General features: G+C 39.1%; 1 protein-coding gene across 2 annotated transcripts in view; it reads right to left on the reverse strand.

The window, feature by feature from the left end:
* Positions 1–54: 54 nt before the first annotated feature.
* The window catches only part of VEGFD (vascular endothelial growth factor D), a 47,215-nt gene continuing 28,214 nt past the window's right edge, over positions 55–19,055 (reverse strand). Inside the window, exons 4-7 of one of the 2 annotated variants that reach the window (XM_010336608.3) lie at positions 16,946–17,100; positions 14,861–14,961; positions 8,501–8,696; positions 55–7,669 (exon numbers count right to left, since the gene is read on the reverse strand). In XM_010336608.3, coding sequence (XP_010334910.1) covers positions 7,663–7,669; positions 8,501–8,696; positions 14,861–14,961; positions 16,946–17,100 — 459 coding nt within the window. In that variant the 3' untranslated portion in view covers positions 55–7,662. Of the gene's footprint in view, positions 7,883–8,500; positions 8,697–14,860; positions 14,962–16,945; positions 17,101–19,055 lie in introns of both variants that reach the window. The other variant, XM_003920345.4, reaches the window with a different exon arrangement.

Genomic DNA, 19,055 nt, shown 5'->3' on the forward strand with positions numbered 1-19,055 from the left:
ATCGCTCTGGGACGTTGGCCAGATGTAGCGAATAAAAATACACAAAAAGTCGAAACAGGTGAAACTATGAAGTTTTAATTTCAGAAAAAGAACAAATGATATTTAATACAAGCATTTAACAAATATTGGGGACTTCACGATTATTCGTTTTTTCTCTGAAATGTAAATTTAACTGGACATCTTGTTATTTACATGGGAACTCTACATTCTGGGGGAAACATGAGGTCTGATCTGAAATATCAACTCCCACTCGAACTGGTTCAACTAGTTATGAAAGCTAAAGGATCAGTGAGAGTGGTGTCATGATCATTCATGCGTCATAGCTGGTACTTGTACCTGCCATATGTGCACTTTTGAGAACAAATTTCTTTCTGAGTACCATCACCACCACCATTACTGGCACCCATTTTATTAAGCCTAGCGTAAGCTTATTCATCCCTGAAAATGTCAGCTCCTTTTTGATGCTTTCCCCAAGCTTCCAGAGAATGAAATCTCTCACTCTTTAATTTTAATAGTACTTTGGCCTTATGATGGTAGAACATTTATCAGATGATATTCAAGTTGTTTGCCTGATTGCATTCTCCCTCCTCACCTTGCTCTCTTGAGATCTTACATGGACTTCTTTCTGAAAACTGAAAATTGTATTTGATTTGCTTATTAACTGTTCTGCCTTCCCTGCCAGATAGTAAGCTGAGTCAGGATCTGTTCTTGGTAATGGATGTTGAATAACTTTTAGTTAAATAAATAAATTTCCTCTCTCTCTCTCTCTCTCTCTCTCTCTCAATGGAGTTTTGCTCTTGTTTCCCAGGCTGGAGTGCACTGGCACGATCTCGACTCACTGCAACGTCCACCTCCTGGGTTCAAGCAATTCTCCTTCCTCAGCCTCCCGATTAGCTGGGATTACAGGCATGTGCCACCACTCCCAGCTAATTTTGTATTTTTACTAGAGACAGGATTTCTCCATGTTGGTCAAGCTGGTCTCGAACTCCCGATCTCAGATGATCTGCCTGCCTCGGCCTCCCAAAGTGCTGGGATTACAGGCATAAGCCACCACGCCCGGTCATACATGAATTTCTTTACCCAATGTCAGCACGCTCCCTGACACATATTAGATGCCCAATAAGATGTATTGAAAGTATTCCATAGCGTGTACCTTATAAAAATTACAGTGCAATAACATCATTAAAAGGGCGTTTTAATTGTGGGATTTGAAGTGTATTAATGAGTTAATGAGTAAGGCTAGAGTAGCAATGGATACTTTGCCCTGTGTTAATACTGATGAATCATCAGAGAATTATAGTGATGAAGACTCAAGGACACTTAATTAAGCTTTATAATTTGTAGTTGGTTTCACAGATAACAGCAACACTACCAGATTGGTACAGCATTGCTTTGGTCTCCTTTTCATTTTTGTAATAGGTTTTAAGACAAGGGGTGAGGGTAGAAATCCTGGAAGGTATAAATGAGGCTTAAGCCTCATTTATTGAGACCCTGGTTTGCCCCTGCCATAGTTTTGATCACAATATACAATTGAAATTCTACCATGAATCTTTTTTTCAAAATAGAACAAATATTTCTTATTTTTATCATCAAACATTTACTGTCTGCTCTGTAAAAAGGCCTTGTGGGGAATACAAGGAATATTAAGCATACCCCTGTGTTTCAACAGCTTTTTATCTTGCCTATCTTTTCCTATACATGTTATCAGTAGTCAAAAGAAATCCACTTTTCTTAAAAGGTTCTTTGTGTTTCAAATATAGAATAGGCTGACCTTTATAAATAGATATTAATAGAGACACACTGTTGCTGAGTCTCTGTAAGGGAGGGGGTTGAGGAGCCTGCAGACTGTTCCAACAAAGTCTGAAAACATTGAACATTCATGCTCCAGCTTCTTCTTTCCTAGGCACTGAGCATTAAAAGGTAAATAAATCATGATTCCAACTCCCAGGGGTTCACAACCTCACCCAGGTACATGACTTCATTTGTAGTCAGTTTGATCTTAATTAAAGTTCTCCATTTAAGGCTGTATTCTTAAAAGTCAAAAGAAATTTGTAATAGCAAGATTAAGATATAAATCTGGAGATGATTCTAATTATGGTGTCCTGCCTAAATGTATAGTCTCAACGAATGTCTTGAGAGAATTTTCTCAGGAACCACTAAAATTAGACTAAGATACTTATACCTACATGCATTATATTATGATTGTACTTAATAAAATATGAGGACAATTGGTTTCAGCTTTAGCGTTAAATTACCTGAAATGATGAAGATGGAAAATAAATGTAGATATCATCTTTCCTTGAAATTCAGTTTTTTGCAACTTCATATATAAATTAGCTCTTTGGGATAATTTTGGAGTGGGAAGGCAACAAATATGTCTTGAGAGCCTACTATCTGTGTACAAAGCATGATGCAGAGAAAATCTGGCACGAGCTTTACTTGTAAGAAACCAAGACGGAGTTCAGGCATATGTAAATATCTATGATAAAAACCAGGAACTGATAAGTGCCACAAGAGATATATAAGAAAAATATTGGGAGTTCAAAGGGAAAGAGTATGTCTAGCTGCCAGCATTTAGCTAAAAGAATACGTAGATGATGTAATGAAACTCTTGGGAACAGGATAATTCCAAGAACAACATGAATGAGGTACAGGCAGGTGCTGTCCAGCAAACACTGCTTTGTAATGACACAGGAAAAAAGAAGGAAAAGTGGGCAGACAGAAGAAGAGTGGCATTTTCAATGAAGGTCAAAGCAAACTGGTAGAAGATCTTACTAAGGGAAATGGACTTGATGTTGAAGCAGACTTCTAGCCAAGATCACATTATAGCTTAAGAAGCTGGCTGTAGACTAAAGGCAATGAGGACCTGATGTATTCTCATGGCAATAAAAATAAATAGAGACATGAAAATCACAGGAAATTGGGATTTGTTTGAGCAATATCTTCGTTTTTGTTTTATCACCCTTTTTTGAAGACCATCCTCCAGCAGCCTCCTAAGGAAGAGTGCATGGGAGATCTGGAGATTTCCTGATAAATTGAATGTCTGAAATTTTATTTTTCAGCCCTTCAATTTTCTTTTTCTTTCTTTCTCTTTCTCTTTCTTTCTTTTTCTTTCTTTCTTTCCTTTCTTTCTTTCTTTCTCTTTTTCTTTCTCTTTTTCTCTTTCTTTCTCTCTTTTCTTCTTTTCTTTTCTTTTCTTTTTTTCTTTTCTTTCTTGATGGAGATTCACCCTGTCACCCAGGCTGGAAAGCAATGGTGCATCTCGGCTCACTGCAACCTCCACCTCCCGGGTTCAAACGATTCTCCTGCCTCAGCCTCCTGAGTAGCTGGGATTACAGGTGCCCGCCACCATGCCCAGCTAATTTTTGTATTTTTAGTAGAAACGAGGGTTCACCATGTTAGCCAGGCTGGTCTCGAACTCCTGACCTCGTGATCCACCTGCCTCAGCCTCCCAAAGTACTGGGATTACAGGCGTCAGCCACCGCACCCAGCCCTAGCCCTCCAATTTTTTTGATAATTTGGGTGCCAAATAGTAGACCAGAAATTATTTTCCTTCAGAAGTTTAGCAGCATTGCTCTAGCCTGCCAGCTTTTGGTGTTGCTATTGAGAAATCTAGTGTCATTCTGATTCCTGGCCCTTTGTTTGAAATTATCATAATTTTTCTTTACTCTGGAAAGTTATACATTATCTCTTAGTCTCCTGTGTCCTGAAATTTCATCATTTTGTTCCTTGGTATAGACACAGTTTCACCTTTTGAACTAGAGACTCAGAGAGCCTTTTCAATTGCCAACTCATGTGCTTTGAAATTTTCTTGAATTTTTAAATTATTGATTACATCTCCTATAGTGTGTCTTCTTGTTTCCTGTAATTTCCGTTATTCTGATGTTAGACCTTCTTATCTTCTAACTTTTAATTTTTTTAATTCTACTTCCTAGGAAATTTATTCAACTCTGTCTTCCTTTTTTTCTATTGAATTCTTAATTTTTATTATAATAGTTTTAGTTTCCTAAGCCTTTATTATGTCCTCTCACATTTTCTTTTTAATAACACCTTCATTTTATTTATTAGTTGTACTGTCTCCCCTTCTTGCCTAACCCCCTGGCTATTAATGATTTGAAGATTTCTCCTCTGTTTCCTCCAAATTGCCTTTTTCTATGTGTTTTACTCTTGTCTTTCATGTTAGACGAGATCGGGCGCGTTCAGGGTGGTATGGCCGTAGACTTGTCTTTCATGTTAGAAGTTTTGCCCGGATGTCTGGGAATTCATGGCTGCTTGCTCACACTTAAAGGAGACAAGGGAGCTGATCTGAGGTCTGAGCCCAGGAATGGGGCTTGTTGACCTGATCGGGCTGTTCCATTTGATAATCCCTCCCCCAGCTAATTTCAGTCCTTGTCAGGTCTTTTCTGTTAGGCTGGTGAGATGCCCCCCAGAGAAATACTTTCCAAGTACAGATCGAACTGCTTGCATTGTAGTTGCATGTAGAGGGACCAGGACTGAGGACCCCAGCATCTAGTATGTATGCATTCACTTAATCCTCTTGTTAGTTCAGCACCCTGCCCTCATGGATGTCAGGTATCCCCCAGTCCAGGTGCTCTCTCTTTTACCTTCACCAAATGACTAATAACCCATCTTTTGCCTGGGCTTGGAAGGAGCATCACTCCACCACAGGGAATGTGGGAGAAGATTTGGGATCAAACTGTTTCTTATACAGATTTTTGGACTGAACCTCATTTTAGCACCCCTCTCATCCTTCCCACTTCTAGAGGCGCTTGGGACACCCACTTCTGAGCCTTTTTGGAACTCATCTTTCCCAACTGTTGGCTTAAATTATTTTTTTTCAGGTCTGCCAAATCATTTACAACTCAAATATGTGCTTTTCAGCTTTCAGAACCTTGTTGTTTCTGTCAACTTTACCATTCACCCTGTCCTTGTGAGCTCATGCTTTAAAAAAATGTAATGTTTGTATAATTTCCATTATCAAGTATCTCAGACAGTGTTTAATCTTCATTCAGCTGTAATCATCATGCTGCCTAATCTGTTTCCATCTCTAAAGGGCCTCCCACCACACTGTTTTAGTTACAGATTTACAATGTGTGCTGTCACATTAATAATTCTCTAGCCCTGTGGCTTAATCAGGGACATCATGCATTGCTGGTATTTATTGTGTTTGCTTAAAGTTCTTGGAGTTTCTCACATACTTTTATTTTGCAACAAGTTGAGAATTTTCAGCTCACGTTCCAGGGCTGTTAGTATGACAAATATTCCTGTGCAATGCCTAGCAAACTCTAACAAAGAAACAGGCCAGTTACCCCACCTTCGACCTCAAGGGCCAGATCCATTCTGACCCAGCCTCAGGGATCTACGTGCAGATCTTGATGGTAATTGGGGGCTGAGGAGGAAGCAGAGGGAGGGTTTTAGAAGCACAAAGCCAGATCACATTTAATTTCAGCTTAGCTTAGAATTCCTTATGATATCTCCATCTAAATTGCAATTATGAAGCCAGAGGCATTTCAAGCCAAAACATGGTTTGAGTGGTTTTAGAACAGATCCAAGGATCCAGTATAAGCCAAGAACATCTTGAGTTCCCGAGCTTCTGAGATTTGCCCACAGTCTTGCTTCTTTCCTTAGGAATAATTCCTTTGAGCTATAAGGTACATTGTATTATTCAATTTTTTTTCACTAGTTGTAACTCTAATGAAATTATCAATTCTGAGGTTTAGGGAAGTGAGATTATCATCTACATTTGACAGATGAGAAAACTGAGGCTTGATGACATTGTTCAGGCTTTCAATGTGTTTAGGTGGCAAAGTCTGTCCTTAAATTAGGGTGTTTTCTCCTTAGTGATTCATCCCCTCTTTTTACCAGTCGAAGATAAGCAAAGTAAATCCTTTAATTGTGCGTTGTCCTTGAATTGCCTTCTGCCCCAGATCTCCAAGGAATTTAACCAAATATCATGGATAAGTGGGGAGTGCTAGAAAGTGAATGAAAAGGCAAAGCAAAGAGTCGGATGCCAAGTATGTTTAAAAAACTAAGTTGTGTACAAGCATTTTCAGAAGCCTGATTAAAAATACAGTAAAACAAGGAGGAAGAAGCCTGTTGACATCAAGGTCTAAAAGTGAGGGCAAGATGAACAGTGGCAGGAGAGGAGTGACTGGGTTGGCACCAGTAAATAACAAGAGCAATGACAATGGCAGCACAGTGGGGACTGGTTCCAAGGCCTGGTGAAGGTTAGCTCATGTTTCCAGGGAAGGGACTAAGAATTAAAGCCAGGGAAGCATCAAAGGACCTGAAGCCCCAGGTTTCAGAGAATTTCAGTGGATGAAGGGAGAATTCAGGAACTGCTTAGGAACCCTGGCAGAGGAAGGGTAGGGATTTGGGCTAGGATCAAACAATGCCACTACCATGGGGCTATATTTGTTTACTATTACATTTGTTTATCATTGTCTTTCTCCTTGTGATTGTACTGCTCCAGGGTGTTCTGGCCTGAGAAACTTGGGTTACACAAACTTGATCAGGACATGGTTTCCAATCATAATGAGGTCACAGTATGGTGGGGAGATAAATAGGAACACAACTATTTACACAAATGTGTTGTAAGTACCATAATGGGTTATCTGTGTCTCTATATATATCTATGAATGCGAGATACTATGCAGAGATTAATTTGAAGTCATTTAATATATAACCTAATTTGGCTAATGCTGCTAAAATCCCTCTGTTTTGCCAAAATTTCAGTAAAGTCTATGTCAGCAACAAATTAGATGTAGGAGTTCTTTGAGGAAAAAAGCTTTATGCTTGCTTTCTGGATAGCTGTAGAACAAAGAGAACTGTGTTGCCATGAGATGGGATGTCCATGACACTGAGAGCTGAGTAAGTGCAGAAACTTGGAGCCAGAGGTGGCCAGAAGAAATGCAAACTCTCAAAGAGATCAAGGGCATGGGTGGGTTCCCCTCTGCCATGGGATGGGGATCAGGTCAAGTTCAATTTAATCTCAAAGCACAGAGTGATTTGCAGTGGATTCTTGGGTCACATTTGCTTAGCCTCATTTACGATCTTAACCCTTCTGAGAGCTATTCCCTTGGCTTCCCAAAACTGAGCTCCAGTGTTTGTGTCTCTCCCTGCACATTCTACTTCAAGATTCCGTTCTTTCTTTAAAATGCTTTTCCTTTAGCATAAATTTAGAATGGAAACATATTAAATAACTTAAAATTCTATGGCTTGAATAATGGTGTTTATTTTCTTTAAATACACTTAAATATAAAACATCAGATGGTAGTTCATTAAATTGGAAAACTATAAGCTGGACAGTAATTAGAAAGTCAGTACTGATCATACAAATCAAAATCTGCATAAGAAAGAAGCAGAATATTTCGCAAGAGTTGTGATTAGCAAAGGACTCACAGACTACAGTTTTCCTCATCCGCTCTGAGTAAATCAATCATACAGCACCTGTCATTCCATGACCAGCACACCTTTCTCATCCACCAAAAAAGAAAAATAAAACTAAACAAAAGGATTACATGGGTCCCCTCTTCTCCATTCCTTGGAGTGCAGAGACATCTGCAGCTAGAAGATATCCATCAATGAACCAGGGACTCCTTAGCTGGTATGAATGGAAGGTTGGTCTGGATTCACTGTGGTACTGTGTAAAATGAATCTTTTTTAACACCTGGAAAAAAAAAAAAACAGTGACGGCAACTTGGCAAAGCAGCGTGCTGTTGAAAATGACAGGGAGGGGGAACTTGGAAAACTGAATCAAGGATTCTTTTGGCTGTGGGGCCCCTGGGCAGCCTTTTTCTCCTTTAGAAAGCGGCAGTGCTTTGCACACGCTGGTTTGCCATTTGCACATGGTCTGGTATGAAAGGGGCATCTGTCCTCACAGCTGTTGCAAAAGAAAATAAAAAAGAGAATTCAGAATCAATGACTGAATTCAAAATAATTACTCTGTTCTGATTAGATTAAGTTTTCAGAGGAAATTTTTCAGACATATATTTAAAATGTCAGTATAAAATCCTGCATGGTTATCCCACATGGATTCAAAATCTATTAAAGCCTAATTAGTAAGTAACCTCCAAGTGTTCTATTCGTCAATAAATTCCTTGCTATATAAATCCAGTGATATTTCCTCCATTAAGGAAAGAAGCAAATAAACATATATAGACATATACAATGAGAGATTGAACCAAAGAGTTTATCTGAAACCTCTCCTTCCTAAAATATTATTATTAAGCAATATCCTAATAATTGCTTAAATTTTTATCAATTTCCTCATTGTTTAAGAGTTCTAAGCCCATAATAACAGGCAGGATTTTCTTAATATCATGATTAATCATCACTGTATACTCTTGCTTATTCCTTAGCTGCCAAACTTCGGTTCTATTATCAAAAAGGGACTCAGACACTAAGGGAAAAAAATAGCTTACTAAGGAATCCCACCAAATTAAAATGGCATTTACATTAAATATCAATGAGTAAAGGCAAGATGACTCAAGGCATTTACCTGCAGGTGTCAGGGTGAAATAGCTTGTGCTTCTGGCAGCAGCTCTCCAGACTTTCTTTGCACTCAAAGCAACTGCAGTTTTTGGGGTGCTGGATCAGATCTTTGGGACATGGTGTTTTACAGACACATTCGCAACGATCTTCATCAAACTTCATGTGTGGCCCACAGAGAGCTGGTTCCTGAAGGTGAGACTGGTCTACAGAGAAACAGAAATGTGTTGGTTAGTTTAATCACCAAAGTTGATTGTATATTTTACGTCATCTGTAAGTAACTTGGATTCACCCAATCTCCTTCTTATAGATTTATGTTCCTAATTTTTCACAGGGTAAGGAAGATTAATTTCTGATTTCATAATAGAAACACAGGTTTATGTGTTTTCTTAGGTTTATGATTTTTAAAATATCATAAGCTGAATTTTTTTTTTTTTTGAGACAGAGTTTCGCTCTTGTTACCCAGGCTGGAGTGCAATGGCGCGATCTCGGCTCACCGCAACCTCCGCCTCCTGGGTTCAAGCAATTCTCCTGCCTCAGCCTCCTGAGTAGCTGGGATTACAGGCAAGCGCCACCATGCCCAGCTAATTTTTTGTATTTTTAGTAGAGACGGGGTTTCACCATGTTGACCAGGATGGTCTCAATCTCTCGACCTCGTGATCCACCCGCCTCGGCCTCCCAAAGTGCTGGGATTACAGGCTTGAGCCACCGCGCCCGGCCCCATAAGCTGAATATTTTTGATAAAATATTTTTAGAGATTTTTATGTTGATGACTTGTTAAATGCAAACTTCCACAACCAAGTATTAGTAATAAAATATAGGATGTCTAAGGGTTAGGAGTGTAGTTGTCCCCATTTTTTTGGTGGAGATTAAAAGGAGAGACAAACAAAATAATTGGTGTTGTAAAAATACACCTCAGATGTTCTAGACCAAGCAATAGTAATGCATGTCCTCACTGCAGATCATAACACTAGTATAAAAGATACAGCAGCAACAATGAAATTTGATTCCACCAACATCTGCTGGATGATACATTTAGGTAAAGGGGAGGAATTGAGAATTTTTTGACATACTCAGCTGAGAGATATTTCTAGAAGGTGTATAAAACAATTGAATAGCTACTACTCCAATTCTGATTAACAAGTTGAAATTCATTGCAAAATTAATGGAAGAGACAGAAATTTTGGAAGAACTTGACTCTGTCCCTTTAGCACTCTTGAAGGTTTTGGAGGGACGTACATGTTTAGTAGTTTTCTCCCCAAACCTGCTTCTCTCCCAATTTGTCTCATTTAGGGAATGGTGAGTTCATTCTTGACTCGCCTGCTCTGGTAAGTCTGAGCATCATGTCCAGTCACTTCTGCCTCTCTAAATTTGTTCTTTCTTTTCCATCCCCACTGCCGCTGCCACAATTCAGTCAGTGCCTTGTGTTTCTTGAGTAGATGGCTGTCACTCTGTCAGTCATCTCACCACCACAAGTTTTATGCTTCCAACTTATTTTTCACATGATTAACAAATGCAAACCAAATCACTTCACTGCTTTAAATGCATTAAAAGTTTCCCTACCCACAATAAAAACAAAATTTCCTACCAGGACATACAAGACCCTCCATTAACTGGACCATAATAACCTCACAGACACATCTTCTGTTTCTCACTCTCATATATCCTGTGTGTTCCATTTACACCAAATGACAGTACCTTCTGTTGCCCTGATATGCCAGTGCCTCTCAGCTCCATGCTTTTGGCCTTGTCTTTCCCTCTGTCATCCCTTCCCCCTGACATCCTTCCCCATGTCTGCAGGTTTAGCTAAGCGCCCTTACCCTGTGCATATTTCTGTCTGGTTCTTTCTTGCAGTGATTACATTTATCTGTTTACTTCTATGTTTCCCCCATTAAGTAAAATGTCCAGAAGGGGAAGGAGCAGGTCTCATTGTTCTGGTATAAAATAGGCACTCAATGGACATTTGCTGGGTTTCTTTGGTGTAATAAAAGGATCCTAAAGCAGGCTGAAGTATGGAGGCTCTGAGAATCCCATCCAGCATCGCAAGATATTGGGTTAAACCACATATTCTTGCCAATATCTGACTACTGATGACATATGAAAATGACAATCTTGTGTTGTTCAATTTTATATTTTTACTGTTCTGTAATGGATGATGTTTGAGAATGGGTGCTGGAAGACTAAATCTAGCAAGTCTCCATTTTGAACTTTGTGAAGACGAAAAGTGTGACCTTTGTAAGTCATACGCCAGTGGGGCAGATGACGTTTTGGGGCAAGTCAAGAGTAACTTGTTAAAGGATAAAGATGCTCTTTAAAATTTTGCAGTGATCACTAGGTGGCAGCAGAAGTACACTCAGAATACTTCAGACAGGCCCAAGACCACTGTTGGACAGGGTGGTTTAGGGAAACTCAATCCACAAGGTGTTTGCAGAGCTTCAGCAGGCTGTTTGGCAGGGGCTGTACTCACATCCTCATAGCCAAGTTACAAGGAACAGAAACTGGATGCAAGAGAATTGGCGGTGGAACAGCAATAGCTGAGGGTGACATCCTGAAGCAGTATATATTGATTTCCATCCCTAGGGAGTTTGATGATGTGTTCTGTTCTCAGCTTTGTTCCTTTTACCATTTTTTATCAATAAATGGATAGAATTTTTCAAAATAAATTCTTGAAATTGTGGCTCTCTTCATGAAGGAAAGGACATATTAAATATTTTTAAATACAGAATTGGGACCTCCTTAATTAATTAATTTGTTTTGTATAGTTTAACAGTTTAGAGCAATGACCTGAATCTAACAAGAGGCAATTAAATTAGACTTGGATTCACTAACCTAAATGTGCTCATCTGGGCAAGAGAAGTCATTGCAGAAAAGGCAGTTGGCTTAACAGTCACATGTACGGAAAAAAAAAGTATAGTGAGCAGTAAGCTCAGTAAATGTCATCAGTTTAATAGGGCCACTGGAGAAATGAATGTGAACTTGGCCCACACTGGGGGCTTACGGAGATGAGGATGAGAAACAATTGTGATCCAGTCCACCCTGCACCTCTCAAGCCCATCACTGCTGCAACTTCCCAAAAGGTTTCCTGCCTCCTTCCCTGCCCCGAGTCAACCCATCCCCTTCTACACTGTTGCTGCTATGATTTTGAAATGTGGTACATATACACCATGGAATATTACGCAGCCATCAAAAACGATGAGTTCACGTCCTTTGTAGGGACATGGATGAACCTGGAAACCATCATTCTCAGCAAACTGACACAAGAGCAGAAAATCAAACACCGTATATTCTCACTCATAGGCGGGTGTTGAACAATGAGAACACAAGGACACAGGGAGGGGAGCACTACACACTGGGGTCCGTTGGGGGGAAATGGGGGAGGGGCGGGGGGTGGGGAAGTGGGAAGAGATAGCATGGGGAGAAATGACAGATACAGGTGAGGGGACGGAAGGCAGCAAACCACACTGCCATGTGTGTACCTATGCAACAATCTTGCATGTTCATCACATGTACCCCGAAACCTAAAATGCAATAAAATAAAATTAAATTAAATTAAAAAAAAAAATTCTAATTGGTACTGTCACTCTCCTGCTTGAGCCAGTTGTGTGGTTTCCCTTCGTCATTAGTATCACAGCCAAGATTTACAAGTTCCTTCTGCTCTACCCCTATGAGCCTGTCCAGCTCCTTCTCTCACATCTAACCACCTCTTCCCGTTATTTCCCCACCCATTATATCCCCACCATGCTGAACTTCTTCCAGAATGTTCTCTCACCTCCTGCCCTGAGTGCTCAGATCCCCGCTGCTTAGAGCAGCACTTGACTTCTTCCCTATTCATCTTTCCACCCTCTATACATGGGTACTGGCTGAGTGCCTTGCCAAGAATTATCTCCAGCAGAAATCAGCTGCCTCACCTAAGGCTATATCCCCTCTCCAAGGCAGCCAATGAATCGTCCATAGGACTCAGCCTCTTCACCTAGATTTGAGACATATCCCCACAGTGGGTCCCAGCTTCAACTTCCAGTTAGATTAGGCGAATGCCTCTTAGCAACTGCACTGTGGTGTGCTGCTTCTCTCTTTACCCCTTAATGCCTTGTGCCTGCCTACAAACCTCCTGCATACAAAACTGTCTTAGAGGCTTTGTGCCAGGAAATCCTCAGCTAGAACAGTCTTTAAGCTCTAAATATATTGCCCTTCCTACAGTAACTTTTTTTTTTTTTTTTTTTTGAGGCCGCATCGCACTCTGTCACCCAGGCCCAAGTGCCGTGGCGTGATCTTGGCTCACTCCAACCTCCGCCCCTCAGGTTCAAGAGATTCTTATGCCTCAGCCTCCCAAGTAGGTGGGACTACAGGCACACATCACCACACCCAGCTATTTTTTTCTCTTTTTGGTAGTAGAGATGGAGTTTTGCCATGTTGGCCAGGCTGGTTTTCAAACTCCTGACCTCAAGTGATCCTCCCATCTTGGCCTCCCAAAGTGCTAGGATTACAGGCATGAGCCACCATTCCCAGCCAATCCCACAATAACTAACAATATTAAAACATGAGTCACATGGAGAAAGAATTAGATTTGTTTTAAATGGCTCTATAGGGTAAAATCTGAACTAATGAGTTGATGCTCTTGAACTGGGCTGTCCAGCAAGGTAGCTATGGGGCATATGTGATTATTGGGCATGAAATAGAGTCCAAATTGAAATGTACTTTAAGTGTACAACACACATTGGATTTCAAAGAGTTAACACAAAGAATGTAGGCTAGCTCATAAATTTTTTATATTGATTGCATGTTGAAATGATAGTATATTGGATAGATTGGATTAAATAAAATATTTTAAGATAAATTTTACCTGTTTCTTTTTAGCTTTTTAATGTGAGTAATGTAAAATGTAAGTTACATATATGACTCATTGTATTCCATTGGGCAGTCTGGTCTGTTCTAGAGAGAGATTTCAGTTCAGTATAACAACAGAAGTGTGTCCACTCCTTGGTGCTGCCTCAGTGGATGGCGAGTCTCCAAATAACTGATGTATGTTCTGGTAGAGGATGGCTGAACACTTGGTGGGAAGAGTGTAAAGAACATTCAAGATCGGCATGGGCATTTAAACTACATAAATATTAAATTTCCCCACACATTCTGGGTTGAGCTTTTGTGAAAACATTCAGAAGGAAGCTGAGAGGCAGAAGAATGGGCAGTAGGTTGCTATTTACAGTTTCTAGGATAGATTTCTTAGAGGTTAGCCCTTATTGTTCTTGCTTGTAGATCATAGTTTAAAACAAGCAAGGGTAAAACTACATGACTACTTGTGACTTTTTTTTTTCTCTTGTAACCATGTAAAGCTCCCTGGAAAATAAATTAAAATGCATTCATTTTCAAGCAAATGTTCATCACCCAAAGTCACAGAGTTATGGATTACGAGCAACGACAATTGCCTGTATCTCATTTTGCTCCCAACTCCCCTTAGACCAATAGCCATATTTTGCTTTTGCTTTGCCCTAGTTTCAGAAAAAGTTTTCTCTTATTCCCCATTTCTTTTTTTTTTTTTTTTTTTTCGAATTACTGGCATGTTTTCATATGATGCAGTTGACAGAAACCAAGTCCAAAATTACTTTCTGTTCCTGTGAGACTTTTATACAAATAAATTAGTAAACTGCAGTTGACTAGCATTTAGTTCTGAAGCAGCTTTCATTCAAGTTTAACATCCCATTTCAATTTCAATGCTTCGGGATGCTGTAATCACCCTGGGCTTTTCTTTGAGATTAAAAAGCAGAGTGATGATGCACTGGTGGACTTACTATATGATTATGGTACAGAGGGCTCTGGAATCTGACCACTTCTTTTTTTTTTTTAAGACAGAGTCTTGATCTGTTGCTAGGTTGGAGTGCAGTGGCGCGATCTTGGCTCACTGCAACCTCCGCCTCCCAGGTTCAAGCAATTCCTCTGTTTCAGCCTTCCGAGTAGCTGGGACTACAGGCGTCCACCACCATGCCCGGCTAATTTTTTGTACTTTAGTAGAGACAGGATTTCACCATGCTGGCCAAGATGGTCTCGATATCCTGACCTTGTGATTTACCCGCCTCGGCCTCTCAAAGTGCTGGGATTACAGGTGTGAGCCACTGTGCCTGGCCGAATCTGACCACTTCTATCACTCTCAGCTGTGTGACCTTCAGGAAATTACTCAATATCTTGGTGTGTCCATTTTGTAATTGTAAAAAAAGAAATAACTATTATATTATAGCATTGTTGTGAGAATTAAATGAGGTAAAACATATAAAAGACTTAACAACATTGCCTGGCCATACTAAGTACTCAATAATGTTTGCTGCTATTGTTGCTCCTTTTATTATTAGTGTTACTATTTTACTACTACTATCATTACCTTCTGTTCCAGCAAGTGGATTCTCCTCCTGTAAAACACATTTACAGTTGTTGCTATCCCACAGCATGTCAATAGGACAGAGTTTCTTGGGATAGGAACAGCTAGGAAAAGAAAACAATGAACCAGATTTTAACACTTTCAAGGATAAACACAACTTTGGAACATTAAATAAATTTTTGAGTAGAGAATAGTTAAGATTTTTTAAATTTATTTTTAGCTTTTTAATCTCAGTTTGGAGAAAGAAGTTTTTGAGATCTGTTTCACAGCATGGTCACTGTAGTCAATAATAATAATGTATTGTAGATTTCAAAATTGCTAACAGTAAATTTCAAATGTTCTCACCAGAAAATGATAAGGATATGAGAAGAGTTAAGATTTTAAAGAAGCTTAATTTTTATTTATGAACTGCATCTTACTAGATAGTGACCCTGTAATTATAAACATTCTATGTGGAAATGTTTAGAAACTAAACTGTAATTTTGGAAATTGTAATCTTCTTAAGATATATGTTAAAACTATGCAAATTATAGCTGTCAACAGTTTATTTACCAAAATTAAATATGTTCTAACATACCTCCTAAGATTATTTTCCTTAAAATAAAGATAAAATCATTGGCCAAGACAGAGGGAACATCTTGAAAAATAAATGTTGCTTTTCTTTTTTTTGTTTTTTTGTTGTTGTTGTTGAGACAGAGTCTCAGGCTGGAATGCAGTGCTGTGATCTCGGCTCACTGCAATCTCCACCTCCTCCCAGGTTCAAGCAATTCTCCTGCCTCAGCCTCCCAAGTAGCTAGGACTACACGCGTGTGCCACCATACCCAATTAACTTTTTGTATTTTTAGTAGAGACAGGGTTTCACCATGTTAGCCAGATGGTCTCCCTCTCCTGACCTCGTGATCCGCCCACCTCAGCCTCCCAAAGTGCTGGGATTACAGGTCTAAGCCACGGCGTCTGGCCAAATGTTTCTTTTCTACAAGTTTTCTCTTCTGCTGGAGAGGGGCGGAGGTGTCTTCTTGACTCTATGTTAACTAATCACCAGTTTACTCTTTTACTTGCCACTCACACAATATATTTATTGTTTTACTTTTGCAAAATCTAAGTATCTAATTATCTTTTTATTCAGTTACCCTTTACTTGTTTCTTTATATTAAATCCTTTTTTTTCTTCAAATAAGTGATCCTTACTTTTGGTTTCAAGATACTTCAGAGTGTCATCGTTTGCCTTGTAAATCATCCCAAAATTAATCTCAAGAGAATTTCAAAGCCAAATTAATATTAAGTCATTTTAATTTAAAATAAGGGTTTTCCATTTAGTAATTTAAGGGGGAAAGATTCAAACTGAGACAAGAACGGAAAACCAAACACCACATGTTCTCACTCATAAGTGGGTGTTGAACAATGAGAACACACGGATACAGGGAGGGGAACATTACACACTGGGGCCTGGGGGATGAGGGGCTAGGGGAGGAATAGCAGGGGTTGGGGGGATTGGGGAGGGATAGCATTAGGAGAAATACCTAATGTAGATGACGGGGCAATGGATGCAACAAACCACCACCATGGCACATGTATATCTATGTAACAAACCTGCATGATCTGCACATGTACCCCAGAACTTAAAGTATAATAAATAAATTTTTTAAAAAGGAAAGTTGCAAAACTCACATGCTGCTAGTTTTGCCACTTCCCAACAACTCCAGGAATCTCCTTTGTTTTCTCTCATTTCAGGATGTAAATATACAAACAGCCTGAAATGAGGTGCATTTAAGGCTTGTTCTGGAACCAGGGTACATGTGCCAAATTTGGGGCTAGAGCAGTTTTACACCTGCATTAGACTATGCCTATTAAGAACAAATGTGTCTACGAGTACACATGATAAGCTTATACTACTGAGCTTTTTGGTCCTACCACAAAATATATCTAATAACAACATGTATTTGCAAGTTATTACCAGTAGATTCATGTTAGAAGCTAAAAGATGAATAATTTGAAGAGAAAGTGATAACTCTATAATTAATGAAGTATTCTCTACACACAGTTACAGCAAGGCAAGAACAAGCATAAACCAGTAAAAAAAAATGCTTACCCATCTTCTTCGGGGATCTGGATGGATCTTCTGATAATTGAAGATCCAATTGGATGGCGAGGAGCTGTTGGCAAGCACTTACAACCTGTATGGTTGGCAACTTTTACAGGCACTATTTCAGGTACTGATGTCAAGGGCACTGATATCTCAAAGAGCTACAGCAGAGAAAGATAACCATAATAGATTTTTAAATTTTATATATTATTTTTAAAGTTGTTATAGTCTGAATTTTTGCCTTTGTCATTTATGGCAATGACTTTAGCTTAAGTTGTCCATTAAGAATGGAAATAAACAGGTTCATCTAACTTTACGAAGTGTTTAAGTTTGGTCAAATCTCTTAAATTTTTGATTACTGATACCCTTGTAAAATGTTACTGTTAATCCCTGCTCCTGCTTTAAATTTGAGTGTAAATTGTAAAGATTAAATGAGATTAAAGGTATGCATTTTCACCCTGGCATGGTGGCTCATGTCTGTAATCCCAGCACTTTGGGAAGCTGAGGTGGGCAGATCACGAGGTCAGGGGTTCGAGACCAGCCTGACCAACATGGTGAAACCCAGTCTCTACTTAAAAATACAAAAATTAGCTGGGTGTGGTGGTACACACATGTAATCCCAGCTACTTGGGAGGCTGAGGCAGGAGAATTGCTTGAACCCAGGAGGTGGAGGTTGTGGTGAGCCGAGAGCACACCATTGCACTCCAGCCTGGGTGACAGAGTGAGACTCTGTCTCAAAAAAAAAAAAAAAAAAAAAAAAGGTATGCAGTTTCTTTATGATTTTACTAGGGTAGATTATTATTCAAACTATTTATGTATCCCTTCTCATACCGTCTCTATTGAAGAAATAATTTCTAGTGTCTTGTCTTTGTATTTGGCCACATCAATTTCCTAGGCTAGTGAGATGTTAGCAGACATGACACAAGTACAAATTTGAACTGTGCCTGTTTTGTGGCCTTGTTTTCTCCAACTTATGTGGTAGCCATGAGAAGAACATGATCTGTAGGCTTGCTGGTCCAAGGGATGGGAAACACAGAACCTGACTTGGACTCACACTGCAGCTTAGAGTCAAGCCCAGCAGAATCCACCCTAAATTAACGGAACCTCAGATACATACATGAGAAAACACATTGTTTTTGGAACCACTGAGTTTTAGGGTGTTTGTTATGCAGCATTATTTATTAGTACCTGACTGGTACAATATCATCATGCCCAAACAAATAATTATAGCTAACATAGATATCATTCTTTCTACATTTTCCATAGGCCAGGCCCTGTTGTAAGTGCTTTGATGTTATTTCATTTACCCCTTATAACAACATTATAAGGTGGCTTTTTATTATCCCCATCTTACAGGTGAAGAAACAGATGTACAGAGAGATGATACAACTTTCTTGAGTGGTTCTATGCTGTGTGAGTAAGTTTGAACTTGATTTGAATGCATTGTCCATTCAATCACCATTCCACATAGTCCTTACTACAGAGAGTAGTCATTTGTTCACTTTGTTTCTAAGAGGTGGTTTGCAAAATAGTCCATAACTTTGGGGAGAACTAGTTTTTTAAAAACTATTAAAATGTTCAAAAATGCATATTTGGAAAGAAAAACTGCTGAACACTTACACTTAAGTACATTCTATAAAATTAATCATTTGTTGAGTACATCAGTAAAAATAGAGTACTCAGCTATCTATTAAGTGGAAGCAATCCATTAAGATTGTGTTTATTCTGACCTCTCAATATGTAATGGAACTTCCATGAGTCTAAGTGAGAGTGTTTTTGGAGTGTTTACTTTGCATAAACTTCATCTTCTTGCACAATTTTTTGGCTATGCTCTAGGGAATCACATGATCATGAACTAAACCCTCTTACATTATGCAAGCTTTGTTTCTACAGAGAATTGATGCTTAGCCCTACTTGGGTCATTTTTTTTTTCTAATTGTCAAATAGTAGACTTTAAAATTTGCACGAGCTCCAAGATTCTCTAAAAGAATTTAGAAAAAGAAACTCTCCAGTTTAAAGGACATTTTAGAGGGTGGAGGAACAAAATTAAGGACAAGTAAATCTATTAACAAAACAAATCAGCATTAAGAAAATTACCTAACATGAATATATTCAG

Source organism: Saimiri boliviensis, chromosome X (assembly GCF_048565385.1).
Source record: "Saimiri boliviensis isolate mSaiBol1 chromosome X, mSaiBol1.pri, whole genome shotgun sequence".
In the NCBI taxonomy this organism is placed as follows: domain Eukaryota; kingdom Metazoa; phylum Chordata; class Mammalia; order Primates; family Cebidae; genus Saimiri; species Saimiri boliviensis.